Raw genomic sequence first — 16,724 nt, forward strand, 5'->3', positions numbered from 1 at the left:
ATGCCAAAATCTCCTTTTATGATGCTGTATGGTTTGCCTACTATTTCGAGTAGCTCTGGAAATTTTGACTGAATTGACGTCTAGATCACTAGGTAAGTAAAATTTTGTAATTGTTACAAGTTCATGTGCGACTGAATCTATCACGTAGTAAGCCTCTTTATCTCTAGTGGTACTTTATCTTAAAGAATGTTTTTTTCTGATATCGATATCGCCACTCGAGTTTTATTTTTCGTTAATATTTGTTCGATATCTTTTTCCATTCTTGTACTTTCTGTATCTTTTTTTAATAGTGTCTCCTATAAACAGCATGATGCTAGAATTGGGGGGTGGGAATGTCATCGAAAATAGCGATATTTGTTATTTGAGCCTGTTTTGTTGCTATTTATTTTGATTACTGATATATTTGGGCTAATTATCATCACGTTACTTTGCGATTTATTCTCTCTCTATTGCATTTTTACCTCCATTCTCTTGTCTTTTGGATGTGATTGAGTTTTTTTTCCTCCTTCTTCTTCATTGCTCATCTACTGTGTTTTAGAAATTATACTTTAAAAATATTCCTTCAGTGGTCACCCCGGATATTTAAACATGCCTACTTAACTTTTCCCCTGCTTCAGAGATCTTTTTAGCATTGGCGTTCTGAAGTTTCATGACGATGTTTGGGTGAGGAATTTTTAAAAGTGATTCAGTGGGCTTTTTGAAACTGAAGATTTCTGACTTTCTACAATTCTGGGAATTCTCAGCCACTGTATTTCTAACATGACTTTTTCCTCTTCTATTATCTATCTATTAAGTTCTTAATTTAAATTATTATTCTTTTCATTTTTCAATACTCTAGATGGATCTTTTTCAAATCTACTTATTCTCTATATGTATAAAGTCCATATATATGCAATATATGTATATGTAGTACATTACATGCATGTGTCACATAAATGCTCTATTATTTATTATGTATTGTATTATTTGCTCATATTTAAATATCTTAAAAATACATGTTTTATATTGTTTTAAAAAATCTCCAAATCTTAAATTTTGCAGGTCTCATTCTGATTCTGCAGTTTGCGGTTTCTGCCAACACTTGCTTTTAAGCTTTGTTTCTTTCATTTTCTTTGATCTTTGTTCTTTTAACCTGATCTCAAGTTCTCTAGATAACTGTGGGAATACTTTGAAGTCTGGGAAGTGTGTATACATTTGCCACTCACCTGGGGGCACTCAACTTGGGGTTATTAAAATAGACAATCAGGTTATGTTTTTTTGGCTTACATAGGGAGGATGATATCAGGAAACAAACCTACGGGAGAACTCTCACCTGGTTACAAATTCCAAAGGTAAACTACTATTCTTTATTCCAGGGCCAAATTCAATCTTTGTAAATTTCCTTTGTGTCCTATTGCGGTGCTGGGTAAATTTCGTTCACCCTTATAGGAAGCTGCTAACCCTTTGTTGTAGGTACTTTGGTGCTTTTGATTCTGCCCTCTGTGCTCCTCATAACTTATGAACATGTAAAATTAAGGTCGCCAGATCCTGTCAATAACCTCAGGTCCAAGCTACCTTTAGTGCCGACTTACCTTCAAGGACACGCACTTTCTCTTTACTGTCGGCCTCTGCCTATCCCACACTTTCTTCTCAGTTCTCTGTTTTTGGCAGAGGTGCACACCCAGTGTTTGTCCTGCTGCTGAAAAGTGGAAGTCTCCTTTGACATTCTAACTGCCAAATCTACTGGCTTTTTTTTTTTGGTTCTCATCCTACATGACTCTGTGACATATTCCTCCCCATCCTGCTACTTCTAATCCTCTCTAGCTCCTTAAATGATGATTTCAGCCTAGGTCAGGGCTCACAAACGCAAGTGCTTTCGGGTGAATCTTCCCTGTATAACGATATTTCTGTTCAGAGGGCTGTGCGAAGTACAGAGATACCCGCTTTCTGGAATTTGGGAATCCCTTTGAGAATGAGGGCTAAGGTGACTCTCTTACAAGTTCTTTTTCTGTCTGCTACCAGAGGCTTAGGTCTCGCTCATGCGAAGTATTCATTGATTTACGAGGGCCGAGGCCAAAGGAGCCTGCCCCTGGGGAGCCTGGCGACAGTGACGGGTGATGAAGCGCTTCAGGCCCTTCAAACTCGCGAGATGGGGTGATGCGCCCACGGAGTGATACGGTGGCACTTTGAAGAACTCTATGTATAACAAGGGTCAATTTAGTGACCATCTTTGCAGGTCTCGAAGTCAGAGATGGGAAGGGAGGAGATACAAACATAAGAACACCGCAGAAAGCAGCCCAGAAAGGAAGGCCTAGTTGTAAGCATGTCAGGCGCATTGAGAGTTTCTCCCCTTTCTGGCAAATCTTGTTCGGACGCTCAGATCCTTTGGCTTTTTCATTAAACTAGGGAAGAGGAACCACAGCACAAGCCTTCCCCGAGCAGGACTGCGGCCTCACCCAACAACTCAAGATTCTCTCCACGGCTCCTTTTCATCGCCTCACGACCAAGTGCCACGGCATCAAGGGAGAACGCTGGTCAAGGTCATCGAGGTCTAATGGATTTGAGATATAATCGATGCTAACTTCCGGAGGCCCGTCCCTCTTCTTGAGGAAGCTGCTCTTTGGTTCTCATTCATTCTCACTTTCTGTCTCTTCCTCTGACAAATGAGTCTCAGGGACAAATGCTCCTAAAATTTCCAAAATCCTGTCCGCAACAGACTCCCTAAGTCATGTGGCAGAGCTAGCAGCGGTGAGGTGAGCGAGGGGAAACTTCTGTGTCAAAGGACCTGTACAGCGAGTTCAGCTCCGTCACTCTGGCATGAAGGTCCCAGCTCTAGCACCATGCCCGGGGTCTCACAGGCACTCGAAATCATTTTATTGACTCACAGCCAGTTCAGGATTTTCCCCCAAACCCGGAACTTAGTTGTCTACTAATATCCTTGGCCCACTCTTACTCATTTATTAACTGCTGCATTCTGGGGAAGGAGGCACGTTGTGAGGCCCTTACACTTACCAAATTCAAATATGCTATCTATGAGGAGACTGAAAATGCCGGAGAGGTAGTTGAACAGCACAAGTTTGATGTAGGCGGAAGTACTTTTAGTGAACAGGAAGCTGAGCAGGTACGTGAGGGGAATGGCGGACCAGCCGTACAGCGTGAAGATCAGCATCGTGTCCAGAAAGTGGTACTCTGTGAGAAATAAATCCAGTTGGCAGTATTTGAACACTCCCTGAAACACAGACGATGCAGAGATAAAGGCAAGTGAAGCATAAGTGCAGAAATAATTCAAGCCAGAACGTTTAGACAAGGAAATGGCAAGTCCTATCTTTATTTAGCTTAGAAGTATTCATTAGTTAAATCATTTGGCCTTAAAAAAAAAAAAAAAAAAAGCGTTAGCCATCTCTTCTTCACCAGAAGAAGTCCAGAGAGCAGAAGCACTATAATTCCCTTTATTTTTTTGTACTTGAAACAGATTTTTTTAAAATTCATAAACAAAGTCAGTATACTTTCCCCCAATAATCCTAACTCTCAACTTTTCCAGAAAGTAGATTATTTCTCTAGAGAGAGACTATTTTTCAAAAAATGTTTCCTCTTGACTGTATACTTCACCCATCACTGCTACCCATCTCTAAACTGGGTCTCCTGTTTCTATTCTATTCCCCTTATTCCCATTACATTCACCCCAGCAACTCTGGAACCTCCTTCTGAAATTTTTAATTGAAATAAAAAACCAGATGATGATGCACACAATTAGAGGGACCTAAATTGAATGGATGGTGGTCAGGTGACGAATTTGTAGTTGTCAAAGGAAAGACAATTCTGGAAATCTGTATCTCATTAGTTAGTATTGCAGTTTCTCTACAAAAGTCAGAGGTGCGCCTTTGGGCAACTGCGTAATTACGTGGCAGGACAACCAAGAAGTAAACAGTAAGGTTAAGCTAAGAATAGTCATTATGCAATTGATGACTGATGTTCTTGGTGCTGGCAGCGATAGCAATAGGGAAGATTAGCAAGTCACAGTTGAATTCAATACCTACAGCTATGGTTTTGTTTCTGAATAAGCATACTGTACACCTAAACAGAATAACTACAATGAAGTAATCAAAGAAAAGTTGGGGTGGTCTAAGAATCCCTGTGTTTGGAGGTTTATAATCCTTCAATGTCACAAATCATAACCTATTTCAAAGAAAAGTTGAATTCCTTGTTGGATAAACAAGCAATATACTCTGTTCTTGGATGAGAAGATGATGTATTGTGAATATGCAGATTCCACCCAAATTAACCCTTAAATGAACATGCAAATAAGGTGTTCAAGTAAATATTTTGATCTCTTTATTATGAAATGTAACACACATCCAAAAGAGTACATAACACGTAAATGAATTATCACAATGAATTATAGCAAAATAACCCTGTGGGCAATGACCACAATTCTAGTACCCAAAGAAAGCTACTGCGAACTCCCCAAATTCCTGTAAAAGGAACCACTCTTCTGATTTTTACCATAAACATTCTTTTCTTTATATCTCTTAACGGTGTGATCACATAGGCAGGTCCTCTAATATTAATGTTGTTTTGTTCAACGTTTTCATTATAATATTGATGAGATGCTGTAGGAACTTAACTCTTGTTTATATCAAGTAGACTATGGTAGAAATGGTTTCATTATATGTCATCTCACTTAAAGTCACAGAACCCATTGACGACATTGAGGACTCAGTGTGCAGTATTATCTGCAGTCTGAACTTTTAATCAATGTAATTGTACCATGTGCACCCTGTTCTGTCTGGCTCCTTTCACTCAGCATTGTGAGATTCGAGATTCATCCATGTTTTTGAATGTGGCTCTAGTTCATTCTTTATCATTGCTATACCGTATCCTCCTTGGTATCACAACTTATTTTACTTTTGATGGATAATGGGTTGTTTCCAGTGTTCGATAATTAGTTTGTTAGGGCTGCCACAATGGAAATAGCAGGAACTGGGTGGCTTAAACACCAGAAATTAGTTTTCCCACAGTCCCGGAGGCTGGAAGTTCAATATGAAGGTGTCAGCAGGGCTGGTCTCTTTCTGAAGTCTCTTTCCTAAACTTGCAAATGGTCACTTTTCTGCTGTGTGCTCACATGGTCCTTCCTTTGTGCTTGTACACCCCTAGTGTCTTTGTATGTACAAATTTCCTCTTCTTAAAAAAGATACTAGTCAAATTGGATGAAGGCCCACCCTGTTTCATTTAACTTAATCACCTCTTTGAAGGCGCTCTCTCTCTCTCTCTCCCTCTCCTTCCTTCCTGCCTTCCTTTTCTTTCTTTTTTTCTTCTTTTTCTTTCTCTTTTCTTTTTTTCTTTCTTTTCTTTCCTTCTTTCCTTTTCTTTTGAAAAAAATTTTACCTCTATTTTTGATCATCATACAAGTTGTATATGCTAATTGTGCAAAATATAAGGATTAAAGATAGAAAAATCCAAATGATCCCACCAGTCATATACAAATGTCATTAATGGCATATTGTTTTCCAAATTTTAAAAAATTGCTTTGTGTTATGCCTTTATAATTCGATTTTAGAATTACCTTTTTATGTACGTATAGTAGAAGCATTTAAATGGTTCCACGGTGTTTTATTACACAGATGTCTTTAACAGTTCTTTTTAAAAATTTTTTTAAATTTTTCAATACAGTTGACATACAATATCATATTAGTTTCAGGTACATAATATGGTGATGAGACATTTATGTAACTTATGAAGTAATCACCCTGATAAATCTAGTACCCGCCTGACACCATACAGGTGTTACGATACTGCTGATTACATTCCCCATTGCTGTACTCTACATCCCCAATACTATTTCGTAACCACCAATTCATACCTCTTAATCCCCTCCCTCACTTCACCTATCCACTCCACTCTCCATTTGGCAACCATCCAAATGCTCTCTGTATGTAAGAGTTTGTTTTGTTTGTTTATCCTGTTATGTAGATTTCACATATAAGTGAAATCATATGACATTCGTCTGTCTATGTCTGACTTACTCCATTCAGCACAATACCTTCTAGGTCCACCCATGTTGCTGCAGATGGCGAGATTTCATTCCTTTATATGGCTGAGTCATATTCCATTGTATATATGTAGCACCCTTTATCCATTCATCCGCTGAGGGACACCCAAGTCGCCTCCCTATCTTGGCTACTGTAAATAATGCTGCAACGAACATAAGGATGCACATGTCCCTTCGAAGCAGTGTTTGGGTTTCTCCAAACAAATACCCAGGAGTGGGATTCCCAGGTCCTTCTTTGTCTCTTGGTACAGCCTTTGTTTTAAAGTCGAGTTTGTCTGGTATAAGCATCGCTACTCAAGCTTTGTTTCCATTTTCATGAAATATCTTTTCACATCCTTTTACTTTCAATCTGTGTGTGTCTTTTGATCTGAAGTGAGTCTCTTGTAGGCAGCATAGGTAAGGGTCTTGTTTTCTTACCCATTCAGCTGCCCTATATCTTTTGATTGGAGCACTTAACCTGTTTACATTTAAAGTAATTGCTGATAGTTAGTTATTGCCATTTTATTATTCGTATTTTTGATCTTTTTTTCTTCTTATATAAGTCCCTGTAACAATTCTTTTAATACCGGATTGGTGGTGAAGAACTTCTTTAGCTTTTTCTTGTCTGGGAAGTGCTTTATCTGTCCTTTGATGCTAAATTATAGCTTTGCTGGGTACACTAATCTCGGTTTTAGGTCCTTGCTTTTCAGCACTTTGAATGTTTTGTGTCAATCCCTCTGGCCTGCAGAGTTTCTGTTGAGAAATCAGCTGACGGTTATAGGAACTCCCATGCAGGTAACTAACTGCTTTTATCTTGCTGCTTTTAAGATTCTCACTTTGTATTTAAGCCCTGGCACTTTAATTATGATGTGTCTTGGTGTGGCCCTTTTGAGTTCATCTTTTTAGGGATTCTCCATGCTTCCTGGGAATGTATGTCTACTTCCTTCACCAGGTTAGGGAAATTTTTCATCATTATTTCTTCAAACAGGTTTTTGATTCTTTGTTCTCTCTCTTCTCCTCCTGGCACCCCTACGATGTGAATGCTGTTACACTTGATGTTCCAGAGGCCCCTTCAACTATCCTCAATTTTTCGGATTCTTTCTACTTTTTGCTGTTATGATTGAGTGTTTCCAGCTGCTTTACCTTCTAAATCACTGATTCAATCCTCTGTAAAGGCCCTATCTTTAAATATAGTTACATTTTAAGGAACTGGTGGTTAGAACTTAAACATATGACTTTGAGGGGATATAATTCAGCCCATAACAATTATTACAAATATAATGATTCCAAAGATTTTCTTGTACGTGTCTTAAAATTTACACACATTTCTGTTGGGTACATAACGGGAAGTAGAATACCATGCAGCAAGATGGAGGACGTGCAGAGACAGAACTTCCTACGATTCACTCTAACTCGTGGATCTCTGCACTGGAGAGTTTCTCTCTACATTCCCAACACAACTCGCTACCACATCCTGCACAGAGGTCCTTGGACACAGTATGTGTATATGCAGTACATGCAGAGAAAACTCCCAGATGTCTCTCAACCTTGGGATAAGAACATTTATCTTTTTTTTCTTATTCCCAGAACATACTCAGACATATGTGTACCCTATAGGCCAACATGTTTACATGCCTATACACTCACAGTTTTGAGAGTACAGTGTATAGAATTTAAATAAATCCTCTCAAATACTCTTAAGAACAAAGAGAATAAGGATAGAAAGTGAATGAAAAAATAAATGAAAAAGAATTCAAGAGATGAGTAGACAGGGACGGAGACAGGAGGAAAAGAGATTGTAATTGTGCTGGTCCCTTGTGTAGAAAATGGTGATCATATTTTTATGATAAACGTCAACATATTTTATCGTAATTATTTTATTTTCATGGTTAGCTTATATCTATTACTGAACAGAGAATGACTTGAAGGATGAGTCATATTCTTATTCATACTTAAAATCCTAGTTCCTATAATTAGGAAAGAAACTTACCCTCTCTCGATGATTTCATCTCTAGATACACAATGCATTTAATATGCATCACTCTCTAACTCCTCCATAATACACACATGTACACACGCATGTGCGCGCGCACGCGCACACACACACACACACACACACACACATACACGCTCCAAAAGAAAGACCTTGTTCACGTGACTGGACAGTTTATGGAACACATGAAGCCATTTTTCACTAGGGAATAGGATGGCGTGCACTTACATATGTTTACTCTTTGTTCTAATTCTTTGTTGACAGAAATTGGATGACTGTGAATTTGGAAAGAGTAAGAACAGTATACCTCGCCTCGCTTTCCAGTCTACGATGTGTTCTCTAATGCACTTCTTTCCACAAAGTTCAGTGTTGAGACTTACCAAGCACTAGATTAACTTCAAAATAGTGATCTTACATATAGCTTCTTTGGTTAGGAACTCCAATAATAAGAGGACTGGGAGGTAGAATTTAGATTTATACATAGACGAACCACACACCGAACTCCAGGACAGTGTCTGGGTAAGAGCAGGTGTTCAATACAGTTTTTAAAATAAATTGATAGAAACTTGAAGAAAAGTTGCAATAGAACATCCAGAAGGTCTAGTAGAAAACAAAACTGGACAAGACCAAGTGGTATGTATACTACCACGTATGTATGTAATAAGAGCATAAGTACCTCTTAATACAGGTAAAAGCCTTTCCACCTTGAGAGAGGATTTGTGGGTTAGTATAAATTGATGAGAACATAAATGGGAAACTAGTCCATGAGAGGTCTTTGTGCTTTTGTAAAGAAAAGTTATTTTCTTCTAATGAAGGAATATGAAAGAGAGAGTTTCTACCATGAGATTTTTGCAATGTCTTTTCTAAGATAATGAGCAAAGATAGTTTATTGGCAGGGTTAGATTTATAATATAATTGGGGAATAGAAATTTTTCATGGGGCGGAGAAGGAAAATGAACCCTCACCAGCAGTAAGCAGCAGGAGGCAGAGAAGATGATGAGATCCCACAGCAGAGCGGAGAGCCAATATGCGAGGACATAGACCCCACTCAGAAACTGGATGTGCTTGGCCTTAGAGACTCTCTCAGTCACTGTCAGGAGACAAAAGCCACTGATGAAAAGAGCCATGCCAAAATGTATATTTATGGCCACCTGATGTTCATTTGACAACCTACAAAAAACAAAAGTAGAAATATCAAAAAATCAACATAGCAGAAAATACAAAATTCTGTCAGTAACTATGTGTTAATCATACAAATGTAATCAGAGTGGGAGAAATGCATTTCAAGTATAAAACTCTATTCTAAAGGAAATGACGACATACATTTCACTGTATTCTTTGGGAGTAACGCGTGGTTGAGGTTTGTTGGACACTGTCAAGGAAGCATCGGGGCCAGAAACTGTCATGAAAAGAATATTGTCTAATATTGCCAAGGCCAGGGATGGCGAATGGTACGCTTGATTGTTGAACAGACAGGTAAATGTTATTTCATTTGTCGTCGCCTCAATGGAAAATGCGACAATGCATAAGCGAATACAATCTTCATTTTCTATCAAGTATTGCAGTAAGTTACCTAGAATGAAGAAGCAATATTGGCCAGTTTATCCACAAAGCAGATCATCTACCATACATGCTGGGGAAGAAAAACAAAATAATTTTACTTGGTTCTTATTCCTTTCAGTTTTCTCTTCATGATTATTTCGAACGTTTGCCATTCTCCTCAAGTACTGCATTGCGTCATTAAATTCCAAGCTCTCTTTCTTCACAGCCTGTAAGCTAAACTCCCACCTCACTGAAAAAACACATGGTATAAACTCTTTAAACGTATCTGTCGACAACTGAGATAAGTCCTTTCACTTACGGCTTTTACTGTCTACCTTATGCGCAGGCTCCGTGGGGCTTACAAAGGGTGAGACCCTGGGAGTAAGAGTGAATAAGAAATAGACCAGTTCTTATAAAAACTTCAACCCAGTCCCAAATCACTTAAATCCCTGATTGGATTTAGGTCTTCCCTTAATCTAACTGCCTATCAAAAATTAAATTAGACCTCCTCAAGAGAATATAATCTTATGCAGAATATTTATAACTTTCACATACAATATCTGGCATTCAATGAGAAAATTGCTAGGTATACCAAAAAACAGAACCAAGAAAAAGCACATAATAATAGAAACAGATCCATGGGTAAACTAGATATTAGAACCAGAGAATTCACCAGAGAACTGGAGCCCATAGAAAGAATAAATATGAACATTAGAACTGAAATAAAAACACATTAATCACAATTAAGAATTCAATTAATTACAATTAAGAACTCACAGCAGGTTGGATATAAATGAAGAGTGGACAGGGAACTGGAAGACAGGTCGATTACAAAAGACAAACCAAAACACAGTGAGAAAGAGGACGGAAAATGAGAGAAACATAAATTAACAATGTTAGCGATGACACAGGAGAAATCACTACAGATTCTGAGACATCAAAAGGATACTGAAGGAATGATACGAACAACACTACGTGCATAAATTTGACAATTAGGATAAAATAGACCACATCCTCAAAACACACAAACTGCAACAACTCACCCAATATGACACAGATCATCTGAATTTATAACTATTATGGAAATTTAATTTATAAGTAAAAATTCCCACCAAAACAAATCTCTGGGGCCAGATTTTCTACTAGAGAATTCTAATATTTAAGAAAAAAAAATCAACATTAATTATACATAATATGTTTCAGAAAGAAGAGGGAACATTTCTCAATTCATTTTATGAAGCTGCTAATACCCTGAGAGCAAAACCGTACGGAGGCAGTACAAAGAAGGAAAATTGCAGACCAATGTCCTTCATGAATATAGCTGTAAAACTCCTTATCGAAATATTAGCAAATATTATTCAGCAATATAAAAAGATAATTTTACACCGTAACCAAGTGGGAAATATTCCATGGTTACAAGGTTGGTTCAATATTTAAAAATCAATGTCATCTACCATAGTAATAGGCTGAAGAAGAAAAATAATATAATCACATCAATCTATACAGAAAAAATCATTTGACAAAACGCAGTACTCATTCATGAGGAGAACTGAGAAAATAGGAATAGAGCCAAACTTCCTCAACTATATTTAGAACGCTACAAAATCCCCACGGCCAACACTACACTTAATGGTGAGAAACTACACACTTTCCCCCTAAGACTGGGAATGGAAAAACAATCTCCACTCTCACTGCTGTGAGTCAACATTGTGCTTGAGGTTCTATCCAGCGCCATAAAGCATGAACAGAAATGCCAGGCTTACAGATCATAAAGGAAGAACAGAAATGGCTTTTGGTTGCAGAATACATGATTGTCTCTAGAAAATCTCAAGGAATCGACAAAAAATGTCTAGGATTAATAAATGAGTTCATCAAGGTTGCAGGATACAAGATAAACTTACAAAAATCAACTGTTTTCTATGAACTAGAATAAATATATGGACACCGAAATTTAAAATACAATGCTATTTAAATTCGCTCAAAAGTGAAATACTTGGCTGTAAATTTAAGAAGATACATGCAGGACTCATATGATGAAAAGTATCCAGCACTGATGAAAGAAATTGAAAAAGTTCTAATTAAATGGAGGCACATATTGTGTTTATGGATGAAAAAACCCAACACAGTTAAGATGTCAACTCTCTCCTTATTGATATATAGATTTAATCCAATTCTCATCAAAATTCCAAAAAAAATTTTTGTAGGTATAGCCAAGCTTATTGTAAAATTTATAAAGGAAATCAGAGAAATTAAATGATTTTGAAAAACAAAAATAAGTAGGAGGAGTCAGTCTGCCATATTTTAAGCAAAATATTGGTAAAGTAACAGATATATAGATTAATGGACTAGAATAGAGAACTCAAAAATAGATCCTCATATGCCCAACTCATTTTTGATAAAGGTGCAAAATAATTAAATGGATCTCATCACTCAACAAAGTTGCTGGACAATTGGACATCCATAGGCACAAAATGTAACCTCAATGTACATCTTACACTTTATATTAAAATTAATGCAAAATGGATCATGAACTTTAATGTAGAGTGTAAAACCATACTTTTAGAAATCTATAAACCTTTTAGAAGAAAATCTTCAGGATCTAGGGCTACCCAAAAAGGTTTCGGACTTGACACGAAATGCACAATTCGTAAAAGAAAACAATTAATAAACCATTTTCATCAAAATAAAACCTTCGTCTTGCAAAACCTGTTAAGATGGTGAAAAGACAGTCGACAGTACGAGAGTAAATAGATAAAGATCTCACAAAAGTCAACAGAAAACACCATTCACCTTTATAAGGAGCAAAAAACACGCGCACGCATTTTTGGCAAATCGAGCACCAGAAAAGATGTCAAAATGAACACTAAGGCAAAGCACATAAAAACAACAATGAAATATTACTACATACCGACCAGAATGGCTAAAATAAAGAGGGTCTCTCTTGCCTCTCATTGAGCTGCCTCTGTAAAACTGGCGACTAACAGGAAATGAACGGAGCAGGTGGCCAAACATTCAATTAGGGTCCCTCTTTACAAGTCACACGACCCCATCTTCATCTAACAGTCATCTCTCTTCCCTTAATGGGCCTCACCTTGCACTTCCTTAAGTGTGTGTCTGTCGGACTCTAGCATACTCTTGAGATGCTTTAAGAAAATCGGAGTCAAATTAGAATTCCCGGAAACGGAAAAAGGCACGACGGTTGGACCGTATTGACCCAGGTCCATTTGCCTGGCCTCGTCATCGCTGTTCCATGAAACCTCTGTCTCCGTGAGAAAGGCGAAGGAGCCGAGCAGCGCCAGCATCTGCAGCAAGACCAGCTGCCAGTTGCGCCAGCTGAACATCGCCCGCTTCATGAGCATGGCCAGGAACTGCTGCTGGCAGAGCAGGTACTAGACGGGGGAGAGAGAAACGCAGCGTCATGGCAGTCATGGAGCTAACCAGGCCATCGTGTCGAAATTAGGGTGGACGCTTCGGAGTTTTATGGTAGAAGATATGTAAGGTTTGTATAAATAAATGCTTGGAATGGAATCCAAACATAGTATGATAGTGCACGAGAGTTTGATCCGTCTTCTGTTTGTACAAGGCAGGAGTCCTCAAAGCTACTCCCTGCATTCCTGTGTTTTCCATGGTTGCTTTTTGCTACAATGACAGGGTTGAGTGGTTGCAACAGAGACCATATGGCCCACGGAGCCTTACATCTTTATTATCTCCTTACATAAAGTTTGCTGACCTCTGCTATACCTATCACTTAAAATATTTAAGTTCTGGCTTTTGATATAACATACTTAAAATCTCACTTAATCTTCTGATAGTCAAGAAAACCAGGATGCTTTATAGAAGGAATAGATAATTAGAAGGAGAATGAAATAAACGCTGGGCAACTCAAAGAGGCTTCTTTCCCATGCTGAGGATCGCACTGATTAGAGAACGATTCTTTATGTAAAATCCATCCTCAATGCAAAAACTTAAAAATATTGTGCATGCTTGATGATCAAGAATCACGCTCACTGCAGCTACAATGAACTAACAAATTTCTGGGTTATCATCTACGGCCATGCGACCCTGAACAAGCTCGATCCCGTCTGACCTCGGAAGCTAAGCAGGGTTGGGCCTGGTTAGTACTTGGATGGAAGACCACCTAGGAAGACCAGGTGCTGTAGGCATAAAAAATAAAAAAATAAGAGATTGTAAGCTGACAAGGTCCTTGCAATCTGTGAGGTCAACCAAGGGTTGCCTTGCCTAAAAAAGAAAAAAAAAAAATTGGGGTTATCAATCTGAAAAAAACAAAAACATCCTAAAAATGAACAAAAAAGAAGAGAGAAACAACAATGTGAGACCGACAGCTGAGTCCTTTATCTAGTGTCCGTTATCTCTGCACCAGGAAATTAATTAGGTTTTGGTTCAGGCTGCTCCATATCTGGTCAGGTCTACAATGCTGAGAATTCCATGCTCCTTTTGTTTAAGTATTAAAACAAAACAAAACAAAACATACCTCTTGTGCTCCAACCAAATAAACATCAGGTGTCTAGGCAAAGGTGCTCACCCCAGTATTAAACATAACAGGAGGGCTTTCGTTCACGGTGGAAGAATCTGGCCTCTCATTTCTGGACATATTCCTATTCTGGTTCTTGATTGAGTCTTCGTTCATCAGAGAGGGAGACTGAGATTGGGGAGCTAGGATATCTGTTTGTAAATCTTCCATATTACTGACCCTACATTAAAAAAAACACAAAGAATTTCATGTCAACGTTACCCCAGCATATCTTATTTGGAGAATGTGAGTCACAACCCCCAACTCAGAAGTCTCCTTGGTTTGCTTACTGATGGGGAGGGCCTCGGTAAGTGAGATGACAAGTATGGTGGAGCAGTGGTTCCCAGTTGCTGGTCACCGGACTGCTGCCAGTCCGTGGCCAAGTGGGAAGAACAAGGTCAATGTAATGAGCATTTCGTTAAGTTGAACTCATCGAAGTTAAAGATCGTGGTCTAATCCATACTTTAACTACCCATTCCTTTATAAATGATGGTGGTTAACACTTTTTTCAGTGTTTTCATTGCAAAAGAAATTACGTAAAAGAAACGACCTCTTAAATTTCTAATGCGTGAATCTGAAAGTGTGGTAAACTGACAAAGAAGACTGAGACATGGCTCTTTCTCGGTCGACATGTCAGTCTCCCTGTGCATTGTGGCTCACCTAAAGAAGACCTCTTCCATGGTGGTGACAGAGGCACCGAAGCTGGCTATGCCCAGCTCTGCCTGCCTTTTCTCCAGATCAGTAAACAGAGCTTCAAAGCTAGAATAAGAATAGAAATGGGGATGACAATGGGATAGGGAGAGAGGAAGGGAGAGAGAAAATGCTAGCACGAAATCAGATTTACTTATTTACATCTTTCTATTCTACATTTATTCTAATATCCCCCTCAGGACTGGTGAAAATGTAGATCATTCTTCACTTCAATGCTTCATTATAATTTCGTGCCTCTGGTAAATCAAAAAGGTGGGGAAAATGGTAAAAAAAAAAAAAGAAAGAAAGAAAGAAAAAGAAAAGAAACTAGTAAATTGCTACTGCAAATTGCTTCCTCCTTAGTTCCTGGAAACAAAAATTTGGTCTTCTAATAAACGATCAAGAGATCTTATTTATGCTAATAACTCTAGCAGGTTGACACGAATGAACTTATCGCACACATGGTTCCTCGGTCAATTATTCAGTAAGTCAAAAAAGAAAATCATATCCAAGTTACTAGAGAAAAAAATACTCAAAAATAGAAAATGGATACTGTTGAATTATACATCTGAAACTTACTGGATTTTGTGAACCGGTATTGCCATAATTAAAATAAATTAAAAAAATAGAAAGTGGAGTAGATGCAATAGAAGCTGAAGATGTAAATAGAAACATGTGATTCGACAGCCAAAAAAATCTGTAGAAATTGAGCCAGATGAAAGGTCAAGACATCGAGGCTTTTAAAGGACAGTTTTCCTGGGAAGATTTTATGGCATTTTACATTCAATAGATTATCTTTTCCAGAAAACTCCAGGTCTCCAAATTATCTATTACATTACCACCAAGGAGCAACTGAACCTATCTTCACACACTGTCAGTGTTGAGAGAACTCAAAATTTCCTCTTTGGAAGCTCTATTAAAATTTCCTCCATATTTGAGCTTAAACTGTTTTCCATTCAGTTTTGCCCATTCGTTCTAATCCTACGCCTTTAAGTCATATAGAACGGATATAATCTCTCTACATGACAGCATTTCATGTGTTTTAAATCCACTTCCTCCTATGGCTTTTTTTAAAAAAGCTATGTTCAAGACATTTATTTTTATTATACTTATTGGGGTGACATTGGTTAATAAAATTATATAGGTTTCAAGTGTACAATTCAATAATATGTCATACGTATACTGCATTGTGTGTTCACCACCCAAAGTCAAGTTTTCTTCCATCAACTTATATTTGACCCCCTTCGCCCTTATCTACCTCTCCCCTCTCCCTTTTCCCTCTGGTCACCAACTAAAGTGTTGTCTGTGTCCATGGGTCTCTGTTTGACTTTTCAGCTAGGATTCACCCATATCTGCTTCTTTTAGGTTAGTTATGAAATTAATATGTGTGCATTGTACAAAATTCAGAAAATGAACATATAAAAAAATAAAAATCATCATACTGTCATCCCCAGGGACAGCTACTCTTAATATATGGATATTTGTTTTCCTAATCACATGAGTTTTGTTACATATTATGTACGATATATAATACATATTATATATGACATTTAATAAATATAATGTACATTATATATATATATATATATATATATATATATATATATATATATATATATATAGTCCTTTTGCGGGGAAAACAGAAAAATATAAAAGGAAAAGAAAAAATGTGACCATCTAGAGTATGCCCATTAACATTTGATGTAATTCCTCCTATCCACATACTTTTAAATTTAGATTTTTTTCTTTTTTATTGAGGTAAACCAACTATAAAGTATATAAACTGAAATGAATCTTTACATCTATTCATAATTGAATATCCATCTACATAAGAATGGGATTCTTGTCAATAACCACCTCCACTGCATGCACGTGCTCGTGCGCGCGCACGCGTGCGCACACGCGCGCACACACACACACACACACACACACATCCCTACACATCTTATAAATTATAGAAC

At 37.8% G+C, this 16,724-nt stretch overlaps 1 protein-coding gene and 1 pseudogene across 1 annotated transcript in view; one reads left to right on the forward strand and one right to left on the reverse strand.

Moving 5' to 3' along the window:
- LOC120584558 (ATP-binding cassette sub-family A member 3-like) overlaps window positions 1-16,724 on the reverse strand; it is a 102,625-nt gene that overhangs the window by 22,216 nt on the left and 63,685 nt on the right. The window contains exons 20-25 of the mRNA XM_039840264.1: window positions 14,734-14,832; window positions 14,086-14,254; window positions 12,634-12,931; window positions 9,324-9,573; window positions 8,966-9,170; window positions 2,992-3,208 (exon numbers count right to left, since the gene is read on the reverse strand). Coding sequence (XP_039696198.1) covers window positions 2,992-3,208; window positions 8,966-9,170; window positions 9,324-9,573; window positions 12,634-12,931; window positions 14,086-14,254; window positions 14,734-14,832 — 1,238 coding nt within the window. The remainder of the gene's footprint in view (window positions 1-2,991; window positions 3,209-8,965; window positions 9,171-9,323; window positions 9,574-12,633; window positions 12,932-14,085; window positions 14,255-14,733; window positions 14,833-16,724) is intronic.
- Window positions 13,587-13,705, forward strand: LOC120584591 (uncharacterized; annotated as a pseudogene).

This window comes from Pteropus medius, unplaced genomic scaffold (genome assembly GCF_902729225.1).
Source record: "Pteropus medius unplaced genomic scaffold, Ma_sr-lr_union100, whole genome shotgun sequence".
In the NCBI taxonomy this organism is placed as follows: Eukaryota; Metazoa; Chordata; class Mammalia; order Chiroptera; family Pteropodidae; genus Pteropus; species Pteropus medius.